The sequence below is a fragment of the Dromiciops gliroides genome, chromosome X (genome assembly GCF_019393635.1).
Source record: "Dromiciops gliroides isolate mDroGli1 chromosome X, mDroGli1.pri, whole genome shotgun sequence".
In the NCBI taxonomy this organism is placed as follows: domain Eukaryota; kingdom Metazoa; phylum Chordata; class Mammalia; order Microbiotheria; family Microbiotheriidae; genus Dromiciops; species Dromiciops gliroides.
The window spans coordinates 31,300,754-31,326,718 of NC_057867.1; the positions used below are offsets into that span (position 1 = coordinate 31,300,754).

The 25,965-nt window shown below is 41.3% G+C and overlaps 1 protein-coding gene across 2 annotated transcripts in view; it reads left to right on the forward strand.

The window, feature by feature from the left end:
* The first annotated feature begins 5,265 nt into the window (after positions 1-5,265).
* MECP2 (methyl-CpG binding protein 2) overlaps positions 5,266-25,965 on the forward strand; it is a 99,148-nt gene continuing 78,448 nt past the window's right edge. The window contains exon 1 of one of the 2 annotated variants that reach the window (XM_043974788.1): positions 5,266-5,394. In XM_043974788.1, coding sequence (XP_043830723.1) covers positions 5,342-5,394 — 53 coding nt within the window. In that variant the 5' untranslated portion in view covers positions 5,266-5,341. Of the gene's footprint in view, positions 5,395-12,216; positions 12,341-25,965 lie in introns of those variants that run through there. The other variant, XM_043974789.1, reaches the window with a different exon arrangement.

Here is a 25,965-nt window from a genome sequence, read left to right on the forward strand (position 1 = left end):
TCAACCATTTTGACCCAATCATGATCCTGAATGCAGTTGAGATTCCCATCTTCTTTGTCAGGGAGGAAAGTGGCTGGGTTGAGAGCCCTCCACCTGCAGATAGTTACCTTAGGTTTGGCTAGTAGAGAGATCCCTAATCCTGAGGGATGCTGGGTGTGATGAGAGTTTAGAAAGAGCTTCAAGTGCATAGGGAACATGCAAGTTTAAAGAGCAATGTAGGGGGCAGCTAGGTGGCGCAGTGGATAAAGCACTGACCCTGGATTCAGGAGGATGAGTTCAAATCCGGCCTCAGACACTTGACACTTACTAGCTGTGTGACCCTGAGCAAGTCACTTAACTCCCATTGCCTGCAAAAAAAAGGAGCAATCTAAAGTCACCTTTTCCACCAAGACCAAAAAGGTCTGCAACAACAGCTCTGAGGCCTGGTGGAAGGTCCCTGGCCACTGGGTCAATTGTACCCAAGTGGTCTGAAATGATCCCCATGTTTTTAACATAAAATGCCAATCCCCTTTTCCTGCTTTTCTACCATGAATAGGCAGATGGGAAGGGAGTAGTTAGGGCTACCAGATTAGGAGCAGAATCTTTAAGGAGATCATAAAGGGCCCCCCAACCTGCAGTAGCCCTTGAGTTCCAGAAAACCACAAAGCTGTCACTTAGTTAAAAGCCAAAGTTTACCACCACAATCAGCCTGGCAAGATCAAGGGGAAGACTCCTGGCGGATATCAGAGGTCCTGAAACTTAACTTGAGAACAGGCAAAACTGTAGCTTTTCTTTAGATACTTTATATCCCTTTTGAGCCAAGGAGGTGAGGAGAAAAATGGAGTCAGTTTTAAAGACTGGAGATCCAGGGACCAAAGGAGTAAATCATCTCCATGCTTAAGGAAACTTAAGGTCAGCAAGGTCGGCTTTCAGAATTTGTGAGAAGTAGGAAGGACTCTCTGTGCAGCCCTGGGGTAAAGCAGTCCAAGTGACATGCTGGCCCTCCCAGGTGGAAACAAAGAATCTGGCTACTCACTATGTAGGCATGCTGAAAAAGGCACTAGCAAATCACAGACAGTGAAAACAGGGGAATAATGGGGAATGAGATTCAGGAGGGTATTGGGGATCACAAGTGTTCTAGGAATCACACAAGCATTTACTGCTAGAAAGTCTTGGACAAGATGCCACCCTCGACCTTGGGGTTCACAGAACAAGAAGGGGACTAAGAGGTCAGAGGGTAGGTAGTCTTTAATGAGAGACCTGATGCCCTCAATTGCCTCTCTGGAAAGGGGATACTGTGAGACTCACTCACTCACTCACTCACTCACTCACTCGCTCAAGGAAGAGGTTTAGAGGGATACAGCTGAATGTGGATTGGAGAGGCACTAAGGAACCTTACCAATATCAGAAGAGTTAACTTCTCAGAGGAAGGATAGGACTTCTTCCAGGGTGTGGAGATGAACAGATAAAGACAGGGGCTGTCAGGGTACGGGGGAAAATAGGGTGCTTTTCAGAAAGAAGGAGAGCTGGATGTCATTTTGGAAAAAGAACTTGATTGTCACTCTAGACAACTGGAGAAAGTCACAGCATCTTTTGACATTTTCATTAGAAATTAATCGTAACAGTAATCCTACCTTTCAGGGAGGAAAGAAAAAATAAAGATAGAAGATGCCTCGTTAAGGTTGGCTCTGATAGAAGTCACACTTGGGATGAAAAAATGCAGTTTGCCTAAAAATACCATAATAGCAACTATTAAGACAACATTTAAAAAGTAGATGAATGCTATGGAAGTTTGTTAGCTTGGCAATGAAACAAAATAATATTAAGGGAAGGAAAAAGTTTAAAACTGCATAAATGTGCTTTGACAAAAAACACCAGATAGTAATAAACCAATTCCTATTATGAAATAAAACCATTATGAAACAAAACTTACTCAAGCACTTATCACTGAAAAGGTATCAGATACACAAGTTCATATTGCCACACAAGTAAAGGAAATCAGGCAAGAGGACCTTAAAGAAATGTAATGGTGGGGGCAGCTAGGTGGCGCAGTGGATAGAGCACCGGCCCTGGAGTCAGGAGGACCTGAGTTCAAATCTGGCCTCAGACACTTGACACTTACTAGCTGTGTGACCTTGGGCAAGTCACTTAACCACAGTTGCCTCACTTTAAAAAAAAAAAAGGAGAAACTGCTTAACAGAACTATTGTGGAAAACTGTCAGATACAACACAAAGGCTGAGTGGAACAGATTTCTCTGGTCTAGTAGGGAAGCTTCCAGTTATCAGATTTTTTTTTAATTTTTTTTTTGCTATTTACACTGAGAAGCCAAATAATTTTGCACAGGGTCACATATTCATTATGTCTAGGGAGTATCCCAAAGAGGATACTTGAACCCAGGTAGTCCTGACTTTGAGATCACTTCTTTGTGAATTCACAGTAAAAACATTATAAATATCTGTTTCATTTCTAAACAAGCAGTTTCGAGTACTCAACATCATTTTTTAACAGCTGAATCTATATTAATTTATAATCCAAAAGAATACTGGTCTATAATTATCAAATATCTACATTACAGACTGGTAAACTGAAGTAACTTGCTTTAAGATCATGCAATTAACAAATTTCCAGGTCCATGAAATTTTTAAACACTTTGTCTTAATGCAAATATCACAATAATTCTTGACTTTTTAAAAACATCTTATTAGAAGACATATTTCACTTAAAATAAGACTAGAATAAATTCAATTACATCTGGATCTGTATTCCCAAATGGTATAATTCTCAATTTATCTAAGGCCCATCTACTATTAGCATTTCAATATGAGACCATGATCAATAAACTCATTTTTACATGGTGATAAAAAAAAAAAAAAACTGGTGACTGAGAAGCCAGACAGTTCCCCATATTTAAACAGAACCTGATTCATTAGCCTTAACCTTGGAGTTCAGTTAAACCTGAATTTAAAATTTCTAATGTTAACAGATTTCTTAAAAGCAGGTAAAAAAAATCAAGCTGTAGTCACCCTTTAACTACCTCTCTTTGTAAACTACCTCTCTGACAATTCTGCTTTGAGTGGCAGAGAGAATTGCATAACTGTGCAAGATAAGGGACTTAGCTTGGATGGCAAGGGGGAAGAAAAAACCAGCTTGCTTTTTACTCCAGGACACTCACACATGTACAGAACATTTTAACACAAATAGCACTCTACAAGGACAGACACAAAGACAGTAAACAGTAGTGGTAAAGATTCTTAAACTACTTTAGAATGCACAAATTGAGTCTTCTTTATCCTTAAAGTCCCCTTAATTTGAGCCAGACTAATCGGTCTTTTAGAGAGAAGTGGGGAGCCTTTGGGAAATGGCATCCCACTCAGGGCCCTCAATCTTTGGGCCAGCAGAATCAAGAGTAAACTAAAGGGGGACCCCGCTGGGGCCATCAGTGTTGTGGGTCAGACTTAGTTAAATTCTGTCAATTTCCCAAATACTTGCAATCATGTAGTCCATGATTTGAAAACAGCTCACCAGCCATCGTTTTGGGACCTGTCAGAGTGGCCACATATGGCCCATAATTGCAAACTGCAGCCATCCCTTTAAGGGGGACCTGATCAGAACAGATCCAAGTTACTAAGTCACCCATGGGCATAACCAGACCCCCAATGAAAGAGCTCTAGGAACTGGATCGAAAGGAGACTCTGGATTTGAGAGACTCACCCAGGCCAAGCCGATGAGTTTGAGTCTAGACTGGAACACAAAGGATTCCTGCCGGCTCCAAGCTTTCAAAGCCAAAACGTGCTCGCCAGGCAGGGAGTCTTGAAATCTCAATGGGGCATCCAATATGTCAACCTGAAAATTAATGAAAACAATTATTGTAACAGAGTTAAGGTCTTTAATGGGGCAGAGGAGTTGCAACTTATGGTACTGCCATAGCAAGTCCTTAGGAATACCCAAAAAGTCGGGTTGGGAACAAAGTTTATATGGGGTACTAAGACAGAGAGAGTGAAGAGACTGCCTTTAGGAAGGTTAAGCACCTCATAGTTTCACCAGGTAAGTTCTTTTATATAACAAACTGAGAGAGTGAGGATATCATCTTGGGGAGGGGAAGAGTTTGAGGTTTACAAAATAATCAAGGGACAGCTAGGTGGCGCAGTGGATAAAGCACCAGCCCAGGATTCAGGAGGACATGAGTTCAAATTCAGTCTCAGAAACTTGACCACTTGACACTTACTAGCTGTGTGACCCTGGGCAAGTCACTTAACCCTCATTGCCCCACCAATATATATATATATATATTGCATGCAAAATAATCAGAAGTGTGAATTATCAGCCCCAGGCAATTCATTGGCCTGGGAATGAAACTAGATGGGAAATCAAGTCAGTTCTCAGTTAATTGTGTTTGTCACAACCTTGGGAGATGGGTACAGATAAGGAAAATTAGGCTAAGTGACTTACCCAAGGTCACACTGCTAAGAAGTCTCTGACTCTTGGACCAGTGCTCTATCCACAAGCTGCCCCATTAACACTGGAGTTGAAACGAGAAGCCTTTGTGCAAGCTATCCTGGTCTTGTGACCAAAGCCCACCTTCCGAATAAATGCAGTTGATGTGGACTGATTCTTATGGCCACGTTTATATGGACCTGCAGTAGTGGTGGTGATAGGGGGAGGAAGGAGGTCCGAGGAGGGTACCCCGAAGTCATATCCTTGTTTTTGAGGTTGCCTTCCCTAAGGGTACGGATACATACAAATGAATGGGTGCAAAGTGCGTGTTAGATGGGTATACGTGCACGTACGTGTGTATGTGACCGGTGGAAATTAAGCGGTTTATAAAAGGGCCAAATGGATAATTCTTCGAAGCTTCAGCAGAGAAAACAGCAGAGAAGACTGTTAAAAGCGTTAATATTCAAATCCCACCCGCTAGACCACCCCAAATGTCCTGCCACGCCCACTTTCTTGAACCGACAGCTAAGAACGCCCAATTGGCGCAGTCCCATTAAATTACCATCATCCAATCAACAGTCTGAAAGGGCTTCCTCTCTGCTCCACCTGGGCAGTAATTGACAGAAACTTCAGCCAATTCATGGAACTGCTACCAGGACTCCAGCCCCCTTCTCTGACTTCGTAGTCAATCACAAATAAGTTTTAGGAATGACGTCTCCAATGTCCAATCAGAAATGTGGATGGGTGGAGCCGCCCGGCGCGGAGAGAAGGAACCAGATAGTGGTGGGTAAGGGAACTGAGGGAAGCTAGAGGGATAGGGAGGGCGTGGCGTGGTTGAGACGTGGGGCGGCGCGCGCGCTCCCAGGCTGTCGGCGGCGCGCGCGCACCCTCCTCATCAAGAGTCCTGTGGTAAAAGCCGTTCGGAAAATGGCCGCCGCCGCCGCGCTGAGCGGAGGAGGAGGAGGCGAGGAGGACAGACTGTGAGTGGCGCCGCTGTGGCCGCGGGCGGGGGCCCCTCCGCGGAGAGGAGGCAGCGCGGGAGGGGGCCGCGGGGTCGGGGAGGCGAGCCGGGCCGGGCTGGTGGATGGCGTCCCTCCTTCCCTCCCCCCTCCCTCGCTCTTGCTCCCCCCTCCTTGGAGCCCGGGGCCCTCCGTTGGTGCCACCCCGCCTCTCGCGGCGGCCGGCCTCCCGGCGCGCGTCCCAGCGCGCGCACGCCCTCCCACCCGCCTGCTTGGCCCCGGCTAGGCGCTCGTGCGCTCCGGCCCGCTGCCGGTGGGCCTCGAGCGCCGTGCCGCGCAGTCCCTCTGCTCTCGCGCCGTGGCCGCGCGCTCTTGCCTGGCCTGTCTGCCCGCCCCCTCCCTGCCCTGCTCGGACTCGTGCACGGCCGCTGTCGCGCGCTCGCTCCCCCATCCATCCTCCCCTTCCCCCCCATCCCCTCACCTCTTTTCTCTTCCTCCCTACTCCCGTTGTCTCTTATCCCCCTATTTCTTCTCCCCATCCCCCTATTTCTTCTCCCCCCTCCATTTCTTCTCCCCACCCCCCTCATTTCTTCTCCCCCATCTCTTTGACTTTCCCCCTCCCCCTCGGCCACTTTGGCCCCTCCCCTCCCGCGCCTGCGTAGTAGTCCTACTCCCCGGCGAAAGAGTGCGCCACAGCAGCTTCATCTCCCTCCCTCCCCTACCCCTCCTCTTGTCTCTTCTGCTGCCCTGTTAACTCCTGTTTTTTTTCGTCCCCCACGTCTTTGCCAGTCCCCACAGGGCCGTCAGTTCTCCTCCTCCTCCCCTCCCCCTTGGCAGGAAGAGGGAGATGGGAATTACTGCCCACACCATAGGGAGGAGTGTACATTGTGTCCCCTCTGCCCCACAGCCATTTCTGATAGAAGCAGTGGGGGAAGTGTCACCAATCCTGTCACTTGCTGCCAAGGGGGCTCTTTGGTGAAGAGCTCCACATTGTGCCTCTCATCATCTTCTTGGGGATGTCTGAATTTGTGGCCGCTGGAGTACGGTATGCACCCCTCACATCCCTCCCCCCACCACCCCAAATCTTCCAGTTACGTAAAAGCCATGGGCCATACTCTGAAGCCCTGAGTTCGGATCGTTCCTTTGGAGCAGAGTCACGGGCAGGACGATGGGTGTCTGGTTTGCTGGTTTCTGGAGTTTGGTGCACTCTGTCTACCTTCGGTTCCCTCAGCTTTATTTGGTTCCTAGTTTTGTTTTGAATGGATCCTCCAACTGAAACTCACTTCAGATTTGCTAAGTGTAAATAACAGTCAGGACCTTCCTATGTGACACTCAACCCAACCGATTAGAAACTTTCAAGTTCTTCGCAAAAACCAGGTGACTTTGGCCTGGTTTTAGGTTGCAGTACCCAGTGTACGGCTTTCCACTGAAGGCTTATGGAGGGTGAGAAGAATCAGAAAAGATTTATCTCGTCCCAGAGATCATTTATGAAATTAATAGATACAGATAATCTAGGGAAAATAATAGCTCTAAAACCCAAACAGGAGTTGTTGTGTTTTTTTCCTTTTACCTAATATGTCAGCAGCTTTTAGGATTAGATATATGGGAGGGTAGATCGTTCACAACAAACGTACATCATTACAAAGGAGACAGTCGACTTTTTTCCACGGGACATGTGCAGGCAGTTATTATGATTATTATTTTTTGCTAGTGGGGATTGGTTGTGCTGAGCCACACACACCCCTTGTGACTAGTAGCAAGCATGGGTGAGACAGCTGGGTTCTGTGAGAACTGTGGTCTAGGGCTGTGGAACTAAACTTGTTCTGGATTGAGCTTACTGACCTAGACTTTCTAAAAAGGAACTTTATAAGATTTACGGATTTAGTTAAGCTGTGAAAATGAAACATAACCTTGCCCCTGTGGCTAATTAAATTGAACTTTTATAAAGCAGCTAATACCCTCAATGGGAACTCTAGGGCTGGCATAGTGGGAAGCTTTCATCAGGATCCCTACATTTTGGTAAATACAATAAACCAGATCCCTAGTTTTTCAAAAGATGCTAGGACCCAGTAAAAAGACAGGGTTTTGTTTTGTTTGTTCCTGATCTTAATTCCTATTCAAGCAAGCCTAGTCATTCAGGAACCTTTTGAAACCTTCAAAACCAAAAAACCAAGCTAAAAGTAAAAGTGTTGCTCTTGTGCTCTCATTGTTTTGTTTTTTATCGAACCTGTCAGATTAAAAGCTGGAAGACAAGACCTTAGAGATCAGCTAATGTTATGGATGAGGATGCTGAAAAGGTCAGACACGTAAGGAGTAAAGAGGAGATTCGAACTCCATTTCTCCAACTCCAAACTCCGTGTTCTTTTTACTATACTAAAGTCAACAAGTAGCCGAACCACTGTTTTGTTGTTTTTGGTTGGGATCTGTGATTTTATTTCTGTGGGAAATGCCTGGTATGAAAAACTCAGTCTGTAATTTCTAGTCTTAGAGAGTTGCCTGGACCACTGCTAGGGTAAGAGACTTGTCCAGGGTCACACAGCCTGTATATGTCAGGAGCAGGACTTGAACCCAGAGCTTCCTGACTCTGCAGGGCTTGCCCTTTATCCACTAGATCATGCTGCTTTTAAGTCACTGTTGTAAATAAATATATATGTGTGTGTGTGTGTGTGTGTGTGTGTATACACACACACACACACACACACACACATGTACCTCTAACTTAAGAAACGGAGAGAGTAGGCCCATGAGCAACAGCCTTCTTGACAGTCATCTGTTCTTCACACCCCTGGTCCTTTAAATAGAATAAGTATAAACCTCATCCAGAGAGGGGTTTCTTTGAAAAGTACATTTAACTGAATTAGTGGTGTAAATTAGGCATCAGAGTTCTGAGTGTCCTGACAGCTCATAGAAATGCCACTTCCTGATTTCTTTGCTAGTGTCAGCTTGTCACATCTCTGAGATTATAATACAAGTCAATGGAAAAATACCATTTCTGTTTTCACAGATTTCCTTTGCCCAAACCCTAAAGAAAAGTACACTTTTAGCCTCTCATTTAGCGTTAGTAGCCTTTGGTAGAAAGAAGCTCCAAGTAGCTTCCACTCTTACCTGCACACTACTGGTCAGTTGTAAGGCACGTGTGTTTTTCTTAAAGCTTTGATATTTTGGTAGGGCTCACATTATACAAGGAACGCCATAAAAGAGAAACATGGTTTTGAGTAATTCTGTTACATGAAAAGGAAAAACTGCAAGAGGTAAAGTCTTTTGTAGTGTTATGTTAAAGCTTTGTGTACTGTTTCTAATTGGAATAGTTCTCTTGGCAGCTTAGCATAAAGTACTGTTAGTCACTCAGGTAGAATTACTGATTCCTCTAGTTGAGTTCACTTCTCAGCTTTAGCATACCTTCTTGTTGCTATTTTGATAGTAAACAATGTGTTGTTGAATCTGTTCATCTTTCATGAATATGAGCATTGGTGAAAACCTTGTAACTGGCTTAAAATATCTCGTCACATTTTGCAATCAGCCCTGAAGAAAAGGGCATGAAATCCTTTAGATTGTCATTAATTAGGATCTGTTGTGTGCGTACCAGGTGCATGGCATCATTCTGTATCCACTGTTGAATTTTTAGAGAATGTTAAGGAGACCCTCCTCTAGACTGACAGGAGCAGTAACACAATCCTTCACAAAATGTGAATGTGTCTAAACACGCTCTTTTAAAATTAGCTCCCTTGGCCATGTTTAATACAGATACAGGCCAGCCTTAATGTAGGATTCCCCTGTCACTTCAATTCAGCAACCATTCAACTAATCACCTCTGCAAAGTGCTCTGCTGTATTCTATGGGTACAATGACACCATGGAGGGAGGGGAAGAGAGAGAGAGAGAGAGAGTGTGAGTGTGTGTGTGTGTGTGTGTGTGTGTGTGTGTGTGTGTGTGTGTGTGTACCCCTGTGGTCTTATCAATCTTACATTCTCATCCTGTGCTGTGCCTCTTGTACTTTCTCTCTTGGAAGTCCATCCCAGGGGGTCCACCCAAGGCTGAGGGCTTTTCCCTAGACCTCTTGACTTTGTGTGGATACCAGTTGGGCATCTGGCTGCTTATCCATTATCCTTGGTTTGGCCCACCAGCTCTATGATGGCATGAATAAAAATAATTATAATACAAGGTAAGATGGGATGGAGCAAAGGAGAGATCTAAAATTCTCTAAGGAAATATGAGAGAGGAGAGAACTTTTATATCTTATTTCATGCAAGTTCAGGGGATGGAGATGGCTTCCTAGAGTAACTGGCATCTGGTCCAAGCTTTGAAGGAACAAAAGGATTTTAAGTGGTAAAGATGAGGAATGAGCATCTAGACACAAGGAGTTGCCCTTAAGAAATGCACAGAGGCAGGAAACAATAGCTCAACGTTAGGAAACAGCTAGCATTCCACTTTGACTTACAGGATGCCATCTTCTTGCTTTGGAGATAGAGCATGTGGGACTCTGAAACTGAAGAATCATCGCCTTCAATTCTAGTAGCACACCAGAGCTTTCTGGCAGCCTTGCTGGTTACCAGCTTCCTATTGTGACATTGTTTGGAGTATCAATGTATCTTTGAAACTCGAACCTCTCTACCCTCCTTCAGCTCATTGTACAGAATTTGTTGCAATATTCTGTCTTGCTCCTTCTCTTTTGCATTTTTCAGCGGAGCAAATTTTTCAAAATGGAAGCTTTTATTTGCATGAAATTCAATCAAATCAACAAGTATTTAACAAAATTCTACTGTGTGCCAAGAACTAAAAGGTTCTAGGGATACAAATACAAAGAATGAAACAATCCCTACTCTCCCAAGGAGTTTACTTTCTAACGAGGAGACAGGAAAACACGCATGCACACGCATGCATGCATACATACATTCATGGCATATATATATATATATATATACACACACACAGCACAAATATAGGAGTATATGTGTGTGTGTGCATATATATGTTAAATACAAGGTATTATCAGATGGAGGGTACTAGCAACTAGGAGGTTCTTTATGCAGAAGATGGTGCCCAAGCTGCCTTTCAGAGGAAGAAGGGAACAGGGGGATTCTGTTAGGCAAAGGTAAGGTGGGAGTGCCTTTCAAGGGTGCTGGATGGCCTTTGCAAAGGCACAGAGATGGGTGGGAGTTGTTGTTCCTGAGATGCAAAGGATGGATCACAAAGTTCAAGAGGAGGGGGAGTAAACCCAGTGAAGCTGGAAAGGTAGATGGTCCTGCTCTTTGCAAATTTGTCCCATTATTGAATGGTACTGTGGTGTGGAGTTGCCAGGAACATCCCCCTTCCATGATGACCTTTAAGCAGCTGCACCTTTTGGGAATATTTCTTGAAGAATAGCCTTGTGATTTAAACTGCTCACATGAAGCATGTAACTTAGATATAATCATGTATTTTATCCTTGTAGTTGTTTGCCCCTAAAGTATATGTTTATTTGTATGTATATCTACCACTACCTCTGAATCTGACAGGTACCTAGGATAATTCAGGGTTCGGTTGTCTTGTTTGAGAGCTAAAAGTCTTTGGTAGGTCTGCCTACAAATCACATTTTGATGAGTATCTTGTTTTTTATTCAGTTGGGGTTTTTTTTTGTTGTTTAAACTTAAATCTGGATTAGATCAAAGACTTTTGGAGCTGGAAAGTACCTTCCTTAGAGATCATGTAGTCTGACCGCAGCTTTACATGTAAAGACAGACCCAGAGAATTTAACTAATTTGCCAGAGATCATCTAATTAATATTTGCTTATTCACCAGTTTCATTTTTGTTTTTCTAATTAACTTTACTGCCTGGATCTCAAAGCACTCTCCAATCTTGAATGTGAGAGATTCTTTTCTTCCCCACTATTCTGGGAAAGCGATAGCTTAGATGATGTAGGCCTTTTGTAGGCTCATGTACATATAATTGTTCCTGTGAACAGTTTCCAAAGCACATTCTGGTCCTCTTTTGTGTAAAGATAAAGGTGCCGCACTTGGGTAATTCAGGGGCCCAAGAGATTAGCTATTTTCTTGGCAGTTTGGGTCATAATAAGGAAATGAGGACGGATATCTTAGTAATATCTAAAAATACAGTCATCCAAGCAGCCTTAGACCTCTCTTTTGGTAGCTGAGCATTTTATTAAAAAGCAAAAGGGAAAGGTAGTAATTAACTTATTGTCTTTTGGCTATTGTAATATAATAGTTTTTAAAGAGGTTTCAAAGTTGTCTGGGGTAGTAGAAGATTAAAATAGTCTTGATGGTGGCTTTTAATTGCCTGGGTCACCATATTTTCACTGTTTCTGGTGATCATTTCGAGGTCAGTCTTTCTTAGAATATCTTCTCCTTCAAATGATTCTATAGTAGTTGCTTGTGTAAATGTGTTGCCTCGTGCAGTCTTCTACTGTTTGGAAAACAAGGTCTACTTTGTTTCTGGATTTAAAGTGTTTCTTGTGGAATGATACCTTGATAGAGCACGCTGTCTTAAAACCTATTCACTCCCTGAATGTTTCTGGGTGATTTGTGCCTAGAGGCAGAAGGACATGCCAAAGATTGCTGCTAATGTCCTGTTTTCTAGTGTCAGGGCTTTGCCACAGGTAATAAAATATATGATGTTCTCTTTCCTTTTTTTTAAACAAGAGTGGTTATTCTTTTCATTACAGCAATATACCTATACTTGGTGTTCCAAAGACTTGTGGTTTGTATTTAGCTACCAGTTATGATGTCACCTTTCTGGGTGTACATAGGATTTTTCTACATTTTTGTCTTCAAAATACTCCAAGTAGCCCTGGGGAAGAAGGTCTTGAAGCACATGGGGGCTTTCAACTTACCATTTTCTTTGTTTTAGGCTCCATAAAAACACAGAATCACCAGTTCCTGCTTTGATGTGACATGTGACTCCCCAGAACACATCTTGCTTCTGTAGACCAGCTCCAGCAGGATTCCATGGTAGCTGGGATGTTAGGGCTCAGGTAAGTAACCTTCTTTTTTTTTTTTTTAGTATATGTCATGGTTTGGCCAACTGTTTAAAAAAAATGTTGTGCTACACTTGGACAGTATAAAAAATACCCCAAAGACTAAAGATATAATAACTGTGCCAAACTGCGCCATATAATAAAAAAAATTTACTTCCCTGAGCCCTGAAAGGTCAGTTTTTGTATGGTTACTGCTTCATGGTATGTGTTAAGGAGTAAGATTAGAGCAAAAACTGGTGATCTGTAACTTGAGTTCACCTTTCAGCAGGTCAGCTAAGCTTAAAATCACCTATTGGCTGAATTCTCTGACCACCTATTACAGTAGTTTAACATGTGATGATTTTTTTTAAAGGCCTTCCGTGATTTTTAGTTCATGATTATGTAGTGTATTTTCGGGGACAGTAACTATTAGGAGTATTACTTTATGTTCTCACCAAGCAGTAGAGGACCTAGTTTTGGGGGGATGCTCACCACATGACTGCTTAGGTAGCCTTGCTGAGGTGAGAAGCACACACAGATGAGCATGTTGGGTAGAGTCGAGGAAATAACATTGAATGCCTTTTGAAAAGTTTATGTGGCAGATAAACTGGAATTTGGTGCCTTTGGCATCATTATAATAAGGATTCTGGTTTTGGGGGGTAAATGGTTTCTTAATGATTTCTCCATTGTGTTATTATGCACAGCATCTCTCTCCATTAAAAAAAAAATAGCAATCATGCCACTTTTCATAATTTAACAAAACATATAGCAATTGCCCTGAGTTTCTTGGGAATTTGTACACTTGGAGCTCACACACCCAGTATGTTGAGGCACAAAGGATTTGACAGCTTCTTTTCCTCTCTTCATGGTAAGTTTCCCCTGATGTTGCCAGTCCATTGAAGAGATCTTAACACAGACTTGGGACCAAGCAGCACTTTAAGCCCCTCGTTCAATCTCAAAGGGGTGTTATTAGGATAAAATGAAATAGTCATGGAAAAGTACTTAGTGCCATGCCTGGCATAAAAGTGCTATATAAATGTGAACTAGTCTTATTACGTGCTATTCCATCTTCTCCCAACACCCCACTATACAAGTATTGTGTTAGAGGACAAAATTTTTGCAAAGGAAAATAGACTATGTGGAAGAAAATGGGATAGCATTTTGCATCTTTCGAAGCCCAAAATTGGCTCTGCTTATGAGTCTTATGATTGAAACAGTAATTCACACCATCCATTGCCATGGAATGTGATCTGAGCTTTGTTCACGGGAACTTTCTCTGATTCTCTTTCCTACTAGGGGGAATTGTGTGGCTTATGCTGTTTTGTCTCACAGGCTGGGTCAATCAACTGTAAAAGATGGAATGAACAAATGTCCTCAGATAGGTTTTAGGATTTTATCGTTTCACAGGTTTTGATTTTGGTTTTGGTTTTAATTATTTTTGCCAGTATGTTCAGGGTCTCCCTCTAAGATTTTAGGAAACAATAGAAAGGTTCCCTAAACATGCATTGTGAATGAGAAAGCTTGTAAGCCCCAGCTTCAGAGAACTTGTATTTTTTAAATGTTGACAATTACTGGTGAGAGAATATTCTAAGGGTAGAAAACTATTACCTACCTTTAGTGAATAAGTGCATGACTTTGAAAAAATTGTAAGCTGCTTTTAGAAATCATTTATAAAAATTAGAAATAATTGAGAAAAACCTAAATTAGCCCATTCTTACTCCCATAATAACTAAAATGGCATTTTTGAGTCCTACTTTGTGGAAGGTAAAGGTAGTTTCTATTTAACCACTTGTAAACTTAAAAAACAAAGGAAAAGAGAACATCTTGCATGTATAATTTTTTTTTAATGTCCAAACCCTTTAAAATGTGATCATTTCTTTTGTTTCTATAGTTAACTGCAGCTGGAAAGTGGGTTGAGCTTATTATGCTATCAATTTACAAAATGTAGCCCATTAAAGTGTTTGAAAACTGGAATTTAGATAGACAAATTAAAACTTTCTTTCCTTTCACTGATTCTCAACAAAATCAAAGTTAAGGAGAGTATGATGATATTTCCAGATGATTTTTATAGTTAATACTCTTGTCTGTTAGTCTTCTAATATCATTGTCAATTGACAAATACTTTCTGAATGCTTACCCCATGTGCCTAAAGTGTTAGTGATTTAAAAACCATTCCCTTAAAGTGTTCTTATTCTGTAGACTTTAAAAAAAAAGTTTTCTCATTTTATGATTGCTTTTTTAATGTTTATAATCTTTATGGGATTTTTTTTCCCCAATCTTGACAGCAGAAAGGTTGACGGTGCTGCAGTGAAAACTCTGCTGAAAGACTGCAGTGTATGTTTTGAGTGGCCCAATAAAATATTGGTGATATTGCATGATGGCCATATTAATTTTGTGTCAGCTATGCAAGATTAGAATTTTTCTGTTTGACACAACTTGAATCTTTTGAAATGAGGGTAACACAAGTTGATAAGGAATGTTTTAGTATATCACTAGTACCCTTTTCTCCATAAACTTTGCAAGTACAAACTGGTTCTTGTCTCAAACCCAAATAGAAACTTTGTTGTTGTTGAGGCATGGTTTTATGTTCAACATTCCCTTTATTGTTACAGAAGAACAGTTCAGTACTGATAGATGGAGGAATTTCCTCTTAAACTGTTTTTGAGGGTTGTCTTAAACATGTGGTATGGGAACTGTATCTCTTGAGTTTCATTTTGAATCAAGAGATATGGCGACCTTTAAAAAAAATAAATGAAGACTGTTCTTAGGTGGATAAAACTCTTAGGGAATCAAACCAAATTCATGTATCAGCATCACAGAATTGTCTGATGAAAACCCAATCTGATGTATCACTGCCATTCTGATTTAACAAAAACAAAACAATCTTCCTCGGAGGAGGAGGGAAAATGAATTCTCCTCTCTTCTTCCCTTCCCTCCCCACCCTCAGCCTTCTAATTGCAGAGAATCTGACAATCTAGGATAATCCCATAGATTTATGACTGCAATAGCATTCACCTGATGTGTAGAGCTACTGCTGCTTTTCCCAGCATAAACAAATCCTTTTTCAGCAACCTCTACTAGAAAACCCTTGTCATCCAGAGTGCTCTAAGCACTGTTTCTCTTATATTCCAAACCTCTTCCACCTTTTCCTAGTGATTGCTAGAATCATAGGAAAATTTTTTGATTGAAGTTAATATAGCAGCAATGCCATCTTTCTTTTCAGAGTACTCTATTAACACTAATCTATGTACAATAACACTGAATTTTTTTGACTTGCAGGTTAAATTTAATACACATCCACAAATGATGTGAATTACAGAAAATCAGACATAAAAATTGAAAGATATTTTGTTGAATTTTTACACATAGGTCCTATTTAGAAGAGAATAATTGGGTCTCTGTGTTCACAAAACTTTTTCTCCCACAAAAAAAAAATTAACAGAAAGTAGTTATTGTGATAGACTTATAGACAGGGTAACCAAATAATTACTCTTGGATTTGAAAGGGAACCTCTGCAGGGTGCATGTTCCTTTCTAGGCTTATGCCCTAGCCATCTGATTATGCCACTTGGGAGACCTTATTTCCTTTGCTCTGCTTGCTATTGCCACTGAAAGAACAGCCAGAACATTTTGGTTTAGGGGAGCTGTATGTACTTGCGGTGTCCAAGTGAAATTTAATTTTTGATGATTTTTAAAACGTCAATTTCCATTGGAGCTCCTTATTAGCTCTTAAGGCTTGACAGTTGCTGACAGTTGGTGGATTGTTTTGAAATAATTATTTTGCATATTTAGTTGCTAATTTCCAAATTTAAATATCTGTGCTTGTTTTTAATATGTGTTTTCCAAAGACTAGAAGGACTCACTCCACGTTAAGACCTAACATCCTATAGTATTTTCATTGCTTGAGGTTATAAAACTTGGCCAAAAGTCGAGATATCTGTGAGTATGACAGTTTGCCTTTGACTCTCAGTAACTGTGGAATAACAACAAACAGAAATGATTGTACTAAGCCTGTGATAACGGCTCTTGTAGCTCAGTGTCATTCTGAGGGAGTCACCATAGCAATTCCTCAGCAGTCTGGAAAGGTTGGGAGGCTTTTTCAAGTGGTCTGTGTGACCCTATAAGGGAATGGCTGTCTAGCTAAAGCATAGTGTTAGATCTCAGTCACCTGAATGAGTTCTCACTTCTTTCCACCAAAAGTGTGGTAAAGACTTGTTTACAAGCTCATGCCATTGTCTCAGTATTTCACTTTCTACAGCTTGCCTCCCGGCCCATTTTAAGACCTATGTAATCCAGATCCAGTCTTGCCATTCTTAATACTAGCTTTATGCTTCATTTCTTATGAAAATTATATTACTTTAGGATCTGTTATACACACAAAAATATAAGCCATTTCAAATTAGGTTATACTCTGAAAAGCAACTTTGTGAGAATCCAGGGTTTTTTGCGTGGCATCTAAATCCTAATGCTTCATCTTAAGTCAAAAGATGCTTTTTTTTTTTTTATCATGACTGGCGCCACCAACTCTACCCAGAACCCGAAAATGCCACTCTAATCCTTTTGTCTCTTTCATTATCTCCAAAAGTGAAGGTTCTGCACGGAGGACTTGACTTATGATGCTCAGAGCAGAATAGCAGTTCCTTCCTGGCTTGCAGATGCCAGTGAAGTGCAGTGAGACGAAGAAGATGAGACAGGGAGGGCAGCTCTGGGCAGCTGTGGTTGGAGCCAGTTATTTTGCAGGGCACACACAGTTGCAATCAGAAAACGGGAGCACATCTCTACGAAAGTCTGAACGGCAGCCTCATAATTCAACGTCTTTCTGAGTATTTGGATGGAGGTTCAAGCCTCCTCCTCTGACCCTTACTGACTCCATGAGAGTCAGGGAGCGAGTTATTTAATCTCTGTGAGCTTCTGACAGCTCTTCTCCACACTGCACAATCACTGATCCTTGACCTCTCTCTCTTCAGCGTCCAGTCTGCTCATATCATTGCAGAGCGCCCAAACTGCTTGAATAAAGTGTCAAGTAACGTTGCATAGTAGCACTTGTGGTGTGCTCTGTTGTGTGTTTGCATCAAAACACATATTCTGCCGACAGGTGCTCACTAGAGAATCTCTTTTTCTTTGGCTTTTGTGGTTTCTCAGCCTTCTCTAAGGCTTGGGGCAAAAACCACAGGACTTGAATACTTAGAAGTAATCCAAATGGTGCAACCTGGAGCATAATGCAGATTGAGTTAAGGGGGCCAAGCTCCTCTAGGTTTGGGGAAGTTGGTTGGCTTTGCTCTTGCTCGCGTGTGCTCACTCTCTTGCTCGCTCCTTTTCCCCACCCCTTTTCCTCGCCCCTTTCTTTCCCTCCCTCCTCTCCCTTTTTTCCTCCTCCTTCCCTCTCCCATTCACTGCCTCTCTGACCCCCTCCCTCTCTTTACCCTCCACTTTCTCCCTCTTTTCTCTCCTCTTTCTCCCTCTCCCCCTTTCCCTTTTCTCTTTTCTCTATCTCCTCCTCCCTCCCCTCCAATAAAATGTAAGCTCTTTACCCCCCCAAAAAACAAAACAAAACAAAACCACACACCAAAATGTAAGGCTCTTTTTTTTTTGGTTGTTGTGTCTTCAGGACCCAGCACAGTGCTTGGTACATATTGAGGGCTTAATGAATACTTGTTGAATTGATGTCTCTACCCTGACTGTCTCCTAGAGCTTTGTGTGTGTGTGTTTCTATCAGGTCCTGGAGACTGGTCATTTATCATGTCATACCTTGCTTACTGTATGGGACATTTTTTTTCCTTTCTCAGGCTGATTGGTTTATACAAGTTTCAGCAATTTGAACCAGATTGTGTCTTCTTTTGGGGATCTGCCTTGAGAGGAAGAGTGCTGTGTAATAGCTCCTCATGTTTGCAAAAATTGCATCGTTGATAAGAAATTTATTTGGAACACTTAAAAGTTGTGAAGCTGTAAGACCCCAGTGGGTGTGTTTGACTTCTGACCTTCTGGGATACTCTTATCTACTGGATGCATTTGTAGCAACCCTTCTACATTTTTAGTGCCTGAAATAATTGGGGGGTGGGGAGTGGATTAAGAATCTTATTATGTCTTTGTTTTTCAGCAACTTGGATTATAGTGGTCATGATAACTTAATAATGAAGTAGTGAGCTCCATTGGACCAGAATGTGAAGGTATAACCCAAGAAAGTATTACTTATTTGAATTTCTCACCTGCTCAAGACAAACATTTAACAAATGGAGTTAGCAAACTACTAAGTGAATTTTTATAGTTGATGTGATCAATATTGTAAATACTATTATAAGATGATTCAAAATTAACCCCCCAAATGAAAATTCTGATTTCTATCTTCTCTACAACTTGATATTAATTGAAAAGAGCTGATTTCTCATTCAGAAGATCTTAAGACAGGGTTTGACAAAGTTCCTTCGAACTTGGAATTTAAACCCCAAATATTAGAGCCAGATGAATTTTTTTCACCATTTAGAACAAAAGAAGGTGAAGGGGAGAAAAGGAAACATGTTACCACAGGATATTTCTTTTCAATTTCAGAGAGACTCACAAATTAGCACCACACAGGGCTACAGAAGCCAAAAGATTCCATTTCAGCAGTTATTTATTGAATGCCTATTACGTGCATGGAAGGACAAAGATGAAAAACAACAGAGCTCTCCCTTTGAAGGGGTTTATACACAGCAGATACACAAATGGTTTACAAAGTAAGGGGCAAAGGAAAGAGCTAAACAATTTCTTTTATAAAAAAAAATTGAGGAAGAAGGAAACACTTTGGGTTGGGAGACATCAGGGAAGGCTTCCTTGAGGAGGTGGCTGCTGATTTGAGCCCTGAATGAAGAGGTTTCCAACTGATGGAGCTAAGGAGGGGGGAGCACATCCCAGGCTTGTGAGAATGCACGCCATTTGAGATGTGGGAACAGCTACTGTGGCTGGAACATAATATACAGAAAGGAAATGAATGTGAGATGAGACGGGAAAGATTCAGAGAGGATGGAGAGGAAGTGTAGTATAGTAGAAAGAGCAAAAGGCTTCAATTCAAAAGAACTTGGTTCTAGGTCTAGGCAAGTCATTTCCCCTCTGTAGGCTTCATTTGTGTCATTTGTTGAAGGAATCAGACCAGATGATAGCTTTAGGCCCATCCAGCTCTGACATTGAGGATCAGAGAGGAGGCAGAGAGGAGCTGAGCTATATGCTGGCCAGCCCCATTCTGTCCCCAAATCAGTTCCTTTTCCCTACCCTTCTCTCATGCGTGGGTAGGGAGCTGAACCTGAGTTGGAACAGCTATGGCGGTAACTGAAAAGCCCAGAGCTCTCGAGTGAGTCCCAAGTGCCACCAACACTGAATGGTATTTGTTGTCTGCTCTCACTATGACAGTAAACCACACTTAGGTAGTTTCAAGCAAGATGCACCGGAACCAGGTGCTGTGATGGAACTGTTAAGGGACATGGAGGCCCTCAATTGGCCCCTCATTGCTGCTAGGCAATCCTTCTGCACCTTCCTGATCAACTCACTCTCCCAAAGGTCTCCTACCCCCCCACCCTCTCAGCCAAGAACCTTTTTGTCAAAAAAAAAATCGAGGCCATTCACCTTTTTCCTCAACCTCATTCTCCATTCTTCTTGACCTCTCTGCAGCCTTTGATACTGTTGATCACCCTCTCCTCCCTGATACTGCCTTCTCTCTAGGTTTTCTGGTCACCCCTCTCTCCTGGTTCTCCTCCTAACTGACCACTATTTCTCTGTCTCCTTGGCTGGATCTTCTAGGCCATTCCCTCTAACCATAACCTCAGGGTTCTGAACTAGGCCTCTTCTCTTCATTTCATCTTTCACTAACCAAATTTCTCAATCCATACTTGGTGATCTCATCAGCTCCCATGTATTTAATTATCATCTCTGCTGATGTTGCTCAAAATCTACCTCTCTGTTGACCTCCAATCTTGTATCTCCAACTCCCTTTCAGTAGACATGTTAAACTCCATGTGTCCAATACAGAACTCAGTATCTTTTCCCCTAAACCCTTTCTCCTCTACTATCCCTATTACTCACTGGCCTCCTTGCTGTTCCATGTCCAGTTAGTGGGTGTTTTTTGGCTGTTCCCCATGCCTGGAATGTTCTCCCACCTTATCTCTGCCTCCTGGCTTCCTTTAAGTGCCAGTTAAAACCCCATCTTCTCTAGGAAGTCCTTCCTAACTCCTTACTTCTAGTGCCTTTTCCTCTCAATTATTTCCTATATGGCCTGTATATAGATTGCTTGTACCTACTGATTCGCCTGTTGTTTCCCCTTGAGGTCCCCTTGAACTCCTTGAGGTAAGGAACTGTCCTTTGCCTTTTGTATCTCCAGAGCTTAGCATAGTGCTTTACTCATAATAGACACTTAATGTTCATTGACTGACTGCCTGTCTTGTTGAGTCCTTATCTTGAGACTTTTATTTTAAAAAAGTATAACAAAAGCTAACAAAGCCCATTAGACATGAAGCCTTAAAACACTAACCTGACATAGCTAAATCTTTACCTGATGCATTAGTTTCACGGTTAGCTCTTCTTCCATGGGAGACTAAAATGCCTGTAGATGGAATTGTTCTGCACTTGGTAATACCAGTGTTCACATTTGTGTAGTGCTTGAAGGTTTACAGCATGCTTTCTTCCCATGCACCTTTGTGAGGTAGGTATTGCAAGTAGTAGTTTCACCATTTTACAGGTTTATTGATATTTCTGCCTGTGTAAGCAGAATGAATCAAACAAACCCAGTTTTGTATGTTTCTTACTGATCCAGCCATAATTTTTCCTCATTATTATGATTATGATTATTACAGACTTCTCATAATTAATACTCAAGTCAATGACACTGTCTTTCTAAGGTTGAGGAATAATTGCCCCTTGTTCCTCTATCTCTATAGTAAAAGATTTAAAGTCAGGAGATGAGGGGCAGCTAGGTGGCGCAGTGGATAGAGCACTGGCTCTGGAGTCAGGAGTACCTGAGTTCAAATCTGGCCTCAGATACTTAACACTTACTAGTTGTGTGACCCTGGGCAAGTCACTTAACCCCAATTGCCTCACTAAAAATTTTTTTTAAAAAATTAAAGTCTGGAGATGAATATTTGAAATCTCAGAGGTCACCCACATGTGATTTAGTCCTGTCTCTGAGAATGCCAAAGAGTAGGTGCCCATCTGTTGACCTCAAAGTTGTCATTTTCTAGGAAGCTTCAACAGAGAAGGCCCAGGTTGGTTTTCCTCTTCCACTCTGAGAAGTCTTTAAAGAAAGTGAAGCATGTTGGGTGGAAGACAGTATGGAGGCTTTTAACTTTGCTGTTCCCTGAATTTTATCTGTTCTGTAACTTAAAAAGTTTCCCTTTCTGAAAGTGTCAACAGGAAGCTTTCACCAGTTGTAAACTTATTTTATTTCTTCTATGTACTAAGAAGTAGAGAAAATTAGCACGTGAATCTTGGGAGGGGAAAAAAAAACCAACTCAATTTAAGAAGAATCCTATAGCTAATGAGTAGCTGTTGTCAAAATTTTTCCAGTTGCTTTATTGCATATTTAGGGGCTCGGTTAGGGTTAATCATAAGCAGAGAGAAAGCAAAGCTTATTTGTGGCAGTTGTCAGTAGTAGTTAATTGAAGGTAGACCTCTGTTTTGTGAGAAGCCATGACTGATGTGATGATAGGTCAGGTCAGGAAGGTAAAGTCCTGCCTCTGACACATAGTAGGTAGGTGCCCTTGGACAAATCACTTAACCCCCAAGTGCCCTTGGAACTGTGGAAAACTCTTAAGTGACAGACAAAATACCATCTAGCTCACAAGGTTGTTGTAAAAATCAGATGGGATGGTATATGTAAAGCCCTTTGTAAACCATAAAGTTCTATTTAAATATTAGTGATCATTATTGTTCGCATCTGTATCAGTGGAGGAAGCTTTCCACATCAGGAGTTCTCTACACCCCCAATAAAATCACAAATCTATACTCCCCACCCCCAATGATTTTTAGACTGCTCACCCCCCAAAACCCTAGGCCTCTACTTTTACATTAGCCAGGTTTAAGGAACACTTCAGTGCTAATGACAAAGTCACAGACTCCAGGCTCTGCCACAAGAGTACTGAGGCACCTGACCCTGCTGTGACAGGGGCTTAGAGGTACAAAGGGGCTTAGTGGCTTTATTCTTATCGTGACTTGTTGCCAATGCATGTTCCAGAAGCTCATTATCTACTTGTGGAATTACTGTCGAAAGAGGTGTTTCAGCTTTGCTTGGACCTTTTTCAGGGAGATTGGATGGGGATGACTGTGTTCAAGTCTATCAGACTTCCAGGCTGATAAGTAAGCAATTCGCTCCTGAATTCCTTGGACATGGGATTCTTTTAGGAGAGAGCACCAGATTGGGGGGAAAATGACCTGTATTTCTTCTCCCCTATGTCCTGTTATCTCTTATTTAAACTATAGGGCCCGGTAATTCTCAGGCCAAGATAATAGTGTGATTAGTACTTAAGGTGTTTTTCTCTTCACTTAATACTTAACAAGAAAATTGAAATTTGAAAGCTGCAGGAGATGGTAGTGGACTGAACCAAATAAATGTTGAGTGGCAGTGTCTTCCTTCTGTATTGATGATAATGTACTCTCTTTAATACCGCTGGCATCACAGAGAGAAAGTCCTACAACTTCTGATGTACTCCTTCTGTTTTCTCCTAGCTGTGGTCCTATGTTGGTCTTCATTTTGCCATAGGGGATTTATAAAACTGCTCTCCTGAGAAGTTATCTTAATAACATTTCTCTTTTTAGAAGTTGATTTGTTTCTGACTGGCCATAAACTTTGTTACTGAAAAAAAAATTTTTTTTTTTAGGTAGGAACTTAACTTTCTGAGAAAATAGTGTATTAAAGGGAAACTTTCAAAATGAGATTATTTGTCCTTAAGTGTACAGGTAAGTGGAGTTTTACCAAGTGGATAAATAATCCTCTTGAAGATTAAATCTCGAAAATGATGGGCCTTGTCACACAAATTCTTAACTTTTATTTCCTGTGTGTTTCCATGGGTATATACTATGTTTTGCTAGATCTTTTGTCTAGCTCAGTGAAAAGGACTGAAGGGATCAAACCACACCTAGATAATAGACTTTGCCTTGAGCTCCCTGATGTCATCTATAGAGTTCTTTGTTTTGGGGTTGTTGTTTGTTTGTTTGTTTTGGGGGGGGCAATGAGGGTTAAGTGACTTGCCCAGGATCACATGTTTTGCTAGATCTTGATGCATTTTTGTTTGGGGTTCACTTCATGCTGTTTCAGTATCGTATTTAGTTTGCTTCTGCAGGCTTTCTAAGCAACCAGAACTGGAAGGAAGAATTTCTTGGTAGAACCCCATAGAAACATGAATAGTCTGTTATTAATTAAATAAGAGGATATTAAGAGAGGAGTTTTCAGAAATCCCCAATGTTGTTTTTTCCACCCAGTGAATGAGGCTCCTTCAATAAGGCTGTTGTAATGAGTGCTTGCAGCAGGGGCTCTAGCTTTTGATTCACACTGAGCCTGAAAGGATCAGCTTTCTCATTAGAAAACTCTAGAGATGAGGGAGTGCCAAAGTTAGTCTAAAGTTAGTTTTATGTTTTGGGGGTGAAGTAGAGTGAAGGTAGCAAAAGAAAAAGGGGTTAATTAATAAGGGCAAAACAACAAGGAAAAGATGGCTAGCTCACAAGCATGATTGGGGGCTAAATCAAATGCTATGTTCAGTAGAATGAAAACATTATTAACCGAAATGAGCTAAGAAAATGTGAGGATTCCCATTAGGGATTGATTGTGAGGTGCAGAGTCCTGTGACTTCTCCACTTCTGGCTTATTTTGTGGATTTTTCTTTTTAATTCAAGACTCTAAACAGGCTTCTTAGTCACTTTCAGAAGCTTGATATGTTTAGTAGAACTAACTTTCTATTTCAGGGATAATCTTTGAGTTTGCAAATACTTATCTATCCTCTCCTAACCATCAGGCATCTGTTTAGCCTCTATTCAGTGCCAGGCACTTGATCATAATGGGACAGAAATGTTCAATGTTTGGTGTCAGGTATCCCCTATTTTGGATAATTCCTTCTCCAACCCCTTAGCTTTTTGGTTGGTGTCAGTGAATGAAAATGCATTTTTTATCATAAAATTGTTTTATTATTTTCCAGTTACATGTAAAGATAGTTTTCAACATTTGTTTTCATAAGATTTTTAGTTCCAAATTTTTCTCCCTCCCTCCCCCTTCCCCAAGACAGAAAGCAATCTGATATAGGTTACAATGTACCATCGCATTAAACATATTTCTGCATGAGTCATGTTGTGAAAGAACAAAAGGGGAAAACCTCAAAAAAGAAAAAAAAAACAGCCAAAAAGTAGAAACAGTATGGTCCAATCTGCATTCAGAATCCACAGTTCTTTTTTCTGTATGTGGAGAACATTTTCCATCATGAGTTCTTTGGCATTCTCTTGGATCGTTATATTGCTGAGAAGAGCTAAGTCTGTCACAGTTGATCATCACACAATGTTGCCATTACTGTGTACAATGTTCTCCTGGTTCTGCTCACTTCATTCAGTATCAGTCCACTTGAATCTTTCCAGGTTTTTCTGAAATCTGCCTGCTCATCATTTCTTACAGCACAATAGTAGTATTCCATGACATTCATATACTGCAACTTGTTCTTCCATTCCCCAGTTGATGGGCATTCTCTCAATTTCCAATTCTTTGCCACCACAATGAAAGTTGCTATAAATATTTTTGTACATGTGGGTCCTTTCCCATTTTTTATGATCTCTTTGGGATACAGACCTAGTAGTGGTATTACTGGGTCAAAGGCTATGCACAGTCCCATAGCCTTTTGGGCATAGTTCCAAATTGCTCTCCAGAATGATCGGATCAGCTTACAACTCCACCAACAATGCATTAGTGTTCCAATTTTTCCACAGCTTCTCCAACATTGATTATTTTCTATTTTTTTGTTATATTAGCCAATCTGATAGTTGTGAGGTGGTACCTCAGAGTTTTAATTTGTATTTCTCTAATCAATAGTGATTTAGAGCATTTTTTCATGTGGCAGTAGATAGCTTTGATTTCTTCATCTGAAAACTGCTTGTTCATATCCCTTTGTCCATTTCTCAGTTGGGGAATGACTTGTTGAAAATTCATTTGTTGAGTGCTTACAAGCAAGGCAGACCCTGCTCTCTAGGAGTTCACATTCTAATGAAATAAATAGACTAATGGTATCAAACTGGCTAGTGTCAAACATATTAAAATGTAATTGGGAAATGTTTAACAAAAGAAATAATAATACTATCGATAATGTTAATTTCTGGTTTTCTAAGTCAAGCTGAAGCCCCCCCGGGATCTCTCTCTGTTTGAGTTTGATCCCACTGGGGTAGCTTCAGCTACAAGTCAGATGGAAAGATATCATAGTCCTTAGAACACAGTGGCAAGGCAGATGGTAATACATGTTCTTTCATGTCATTTCTATTCATAAAATCATAGCTATTTCTTGTGTTGAACCATTTGGCTTAAGTGGTGAAAACTTTCTTTTCCTGGTCTTCTGGAGCTGTGGCTGCTGAGGATGCAGAACTGCTGCACCTGGAGAACAGCGGCTAGCTGTTGTCTCCGTAGGGGTTGTCAAAATAACTTGTTCTTGGAGTTCC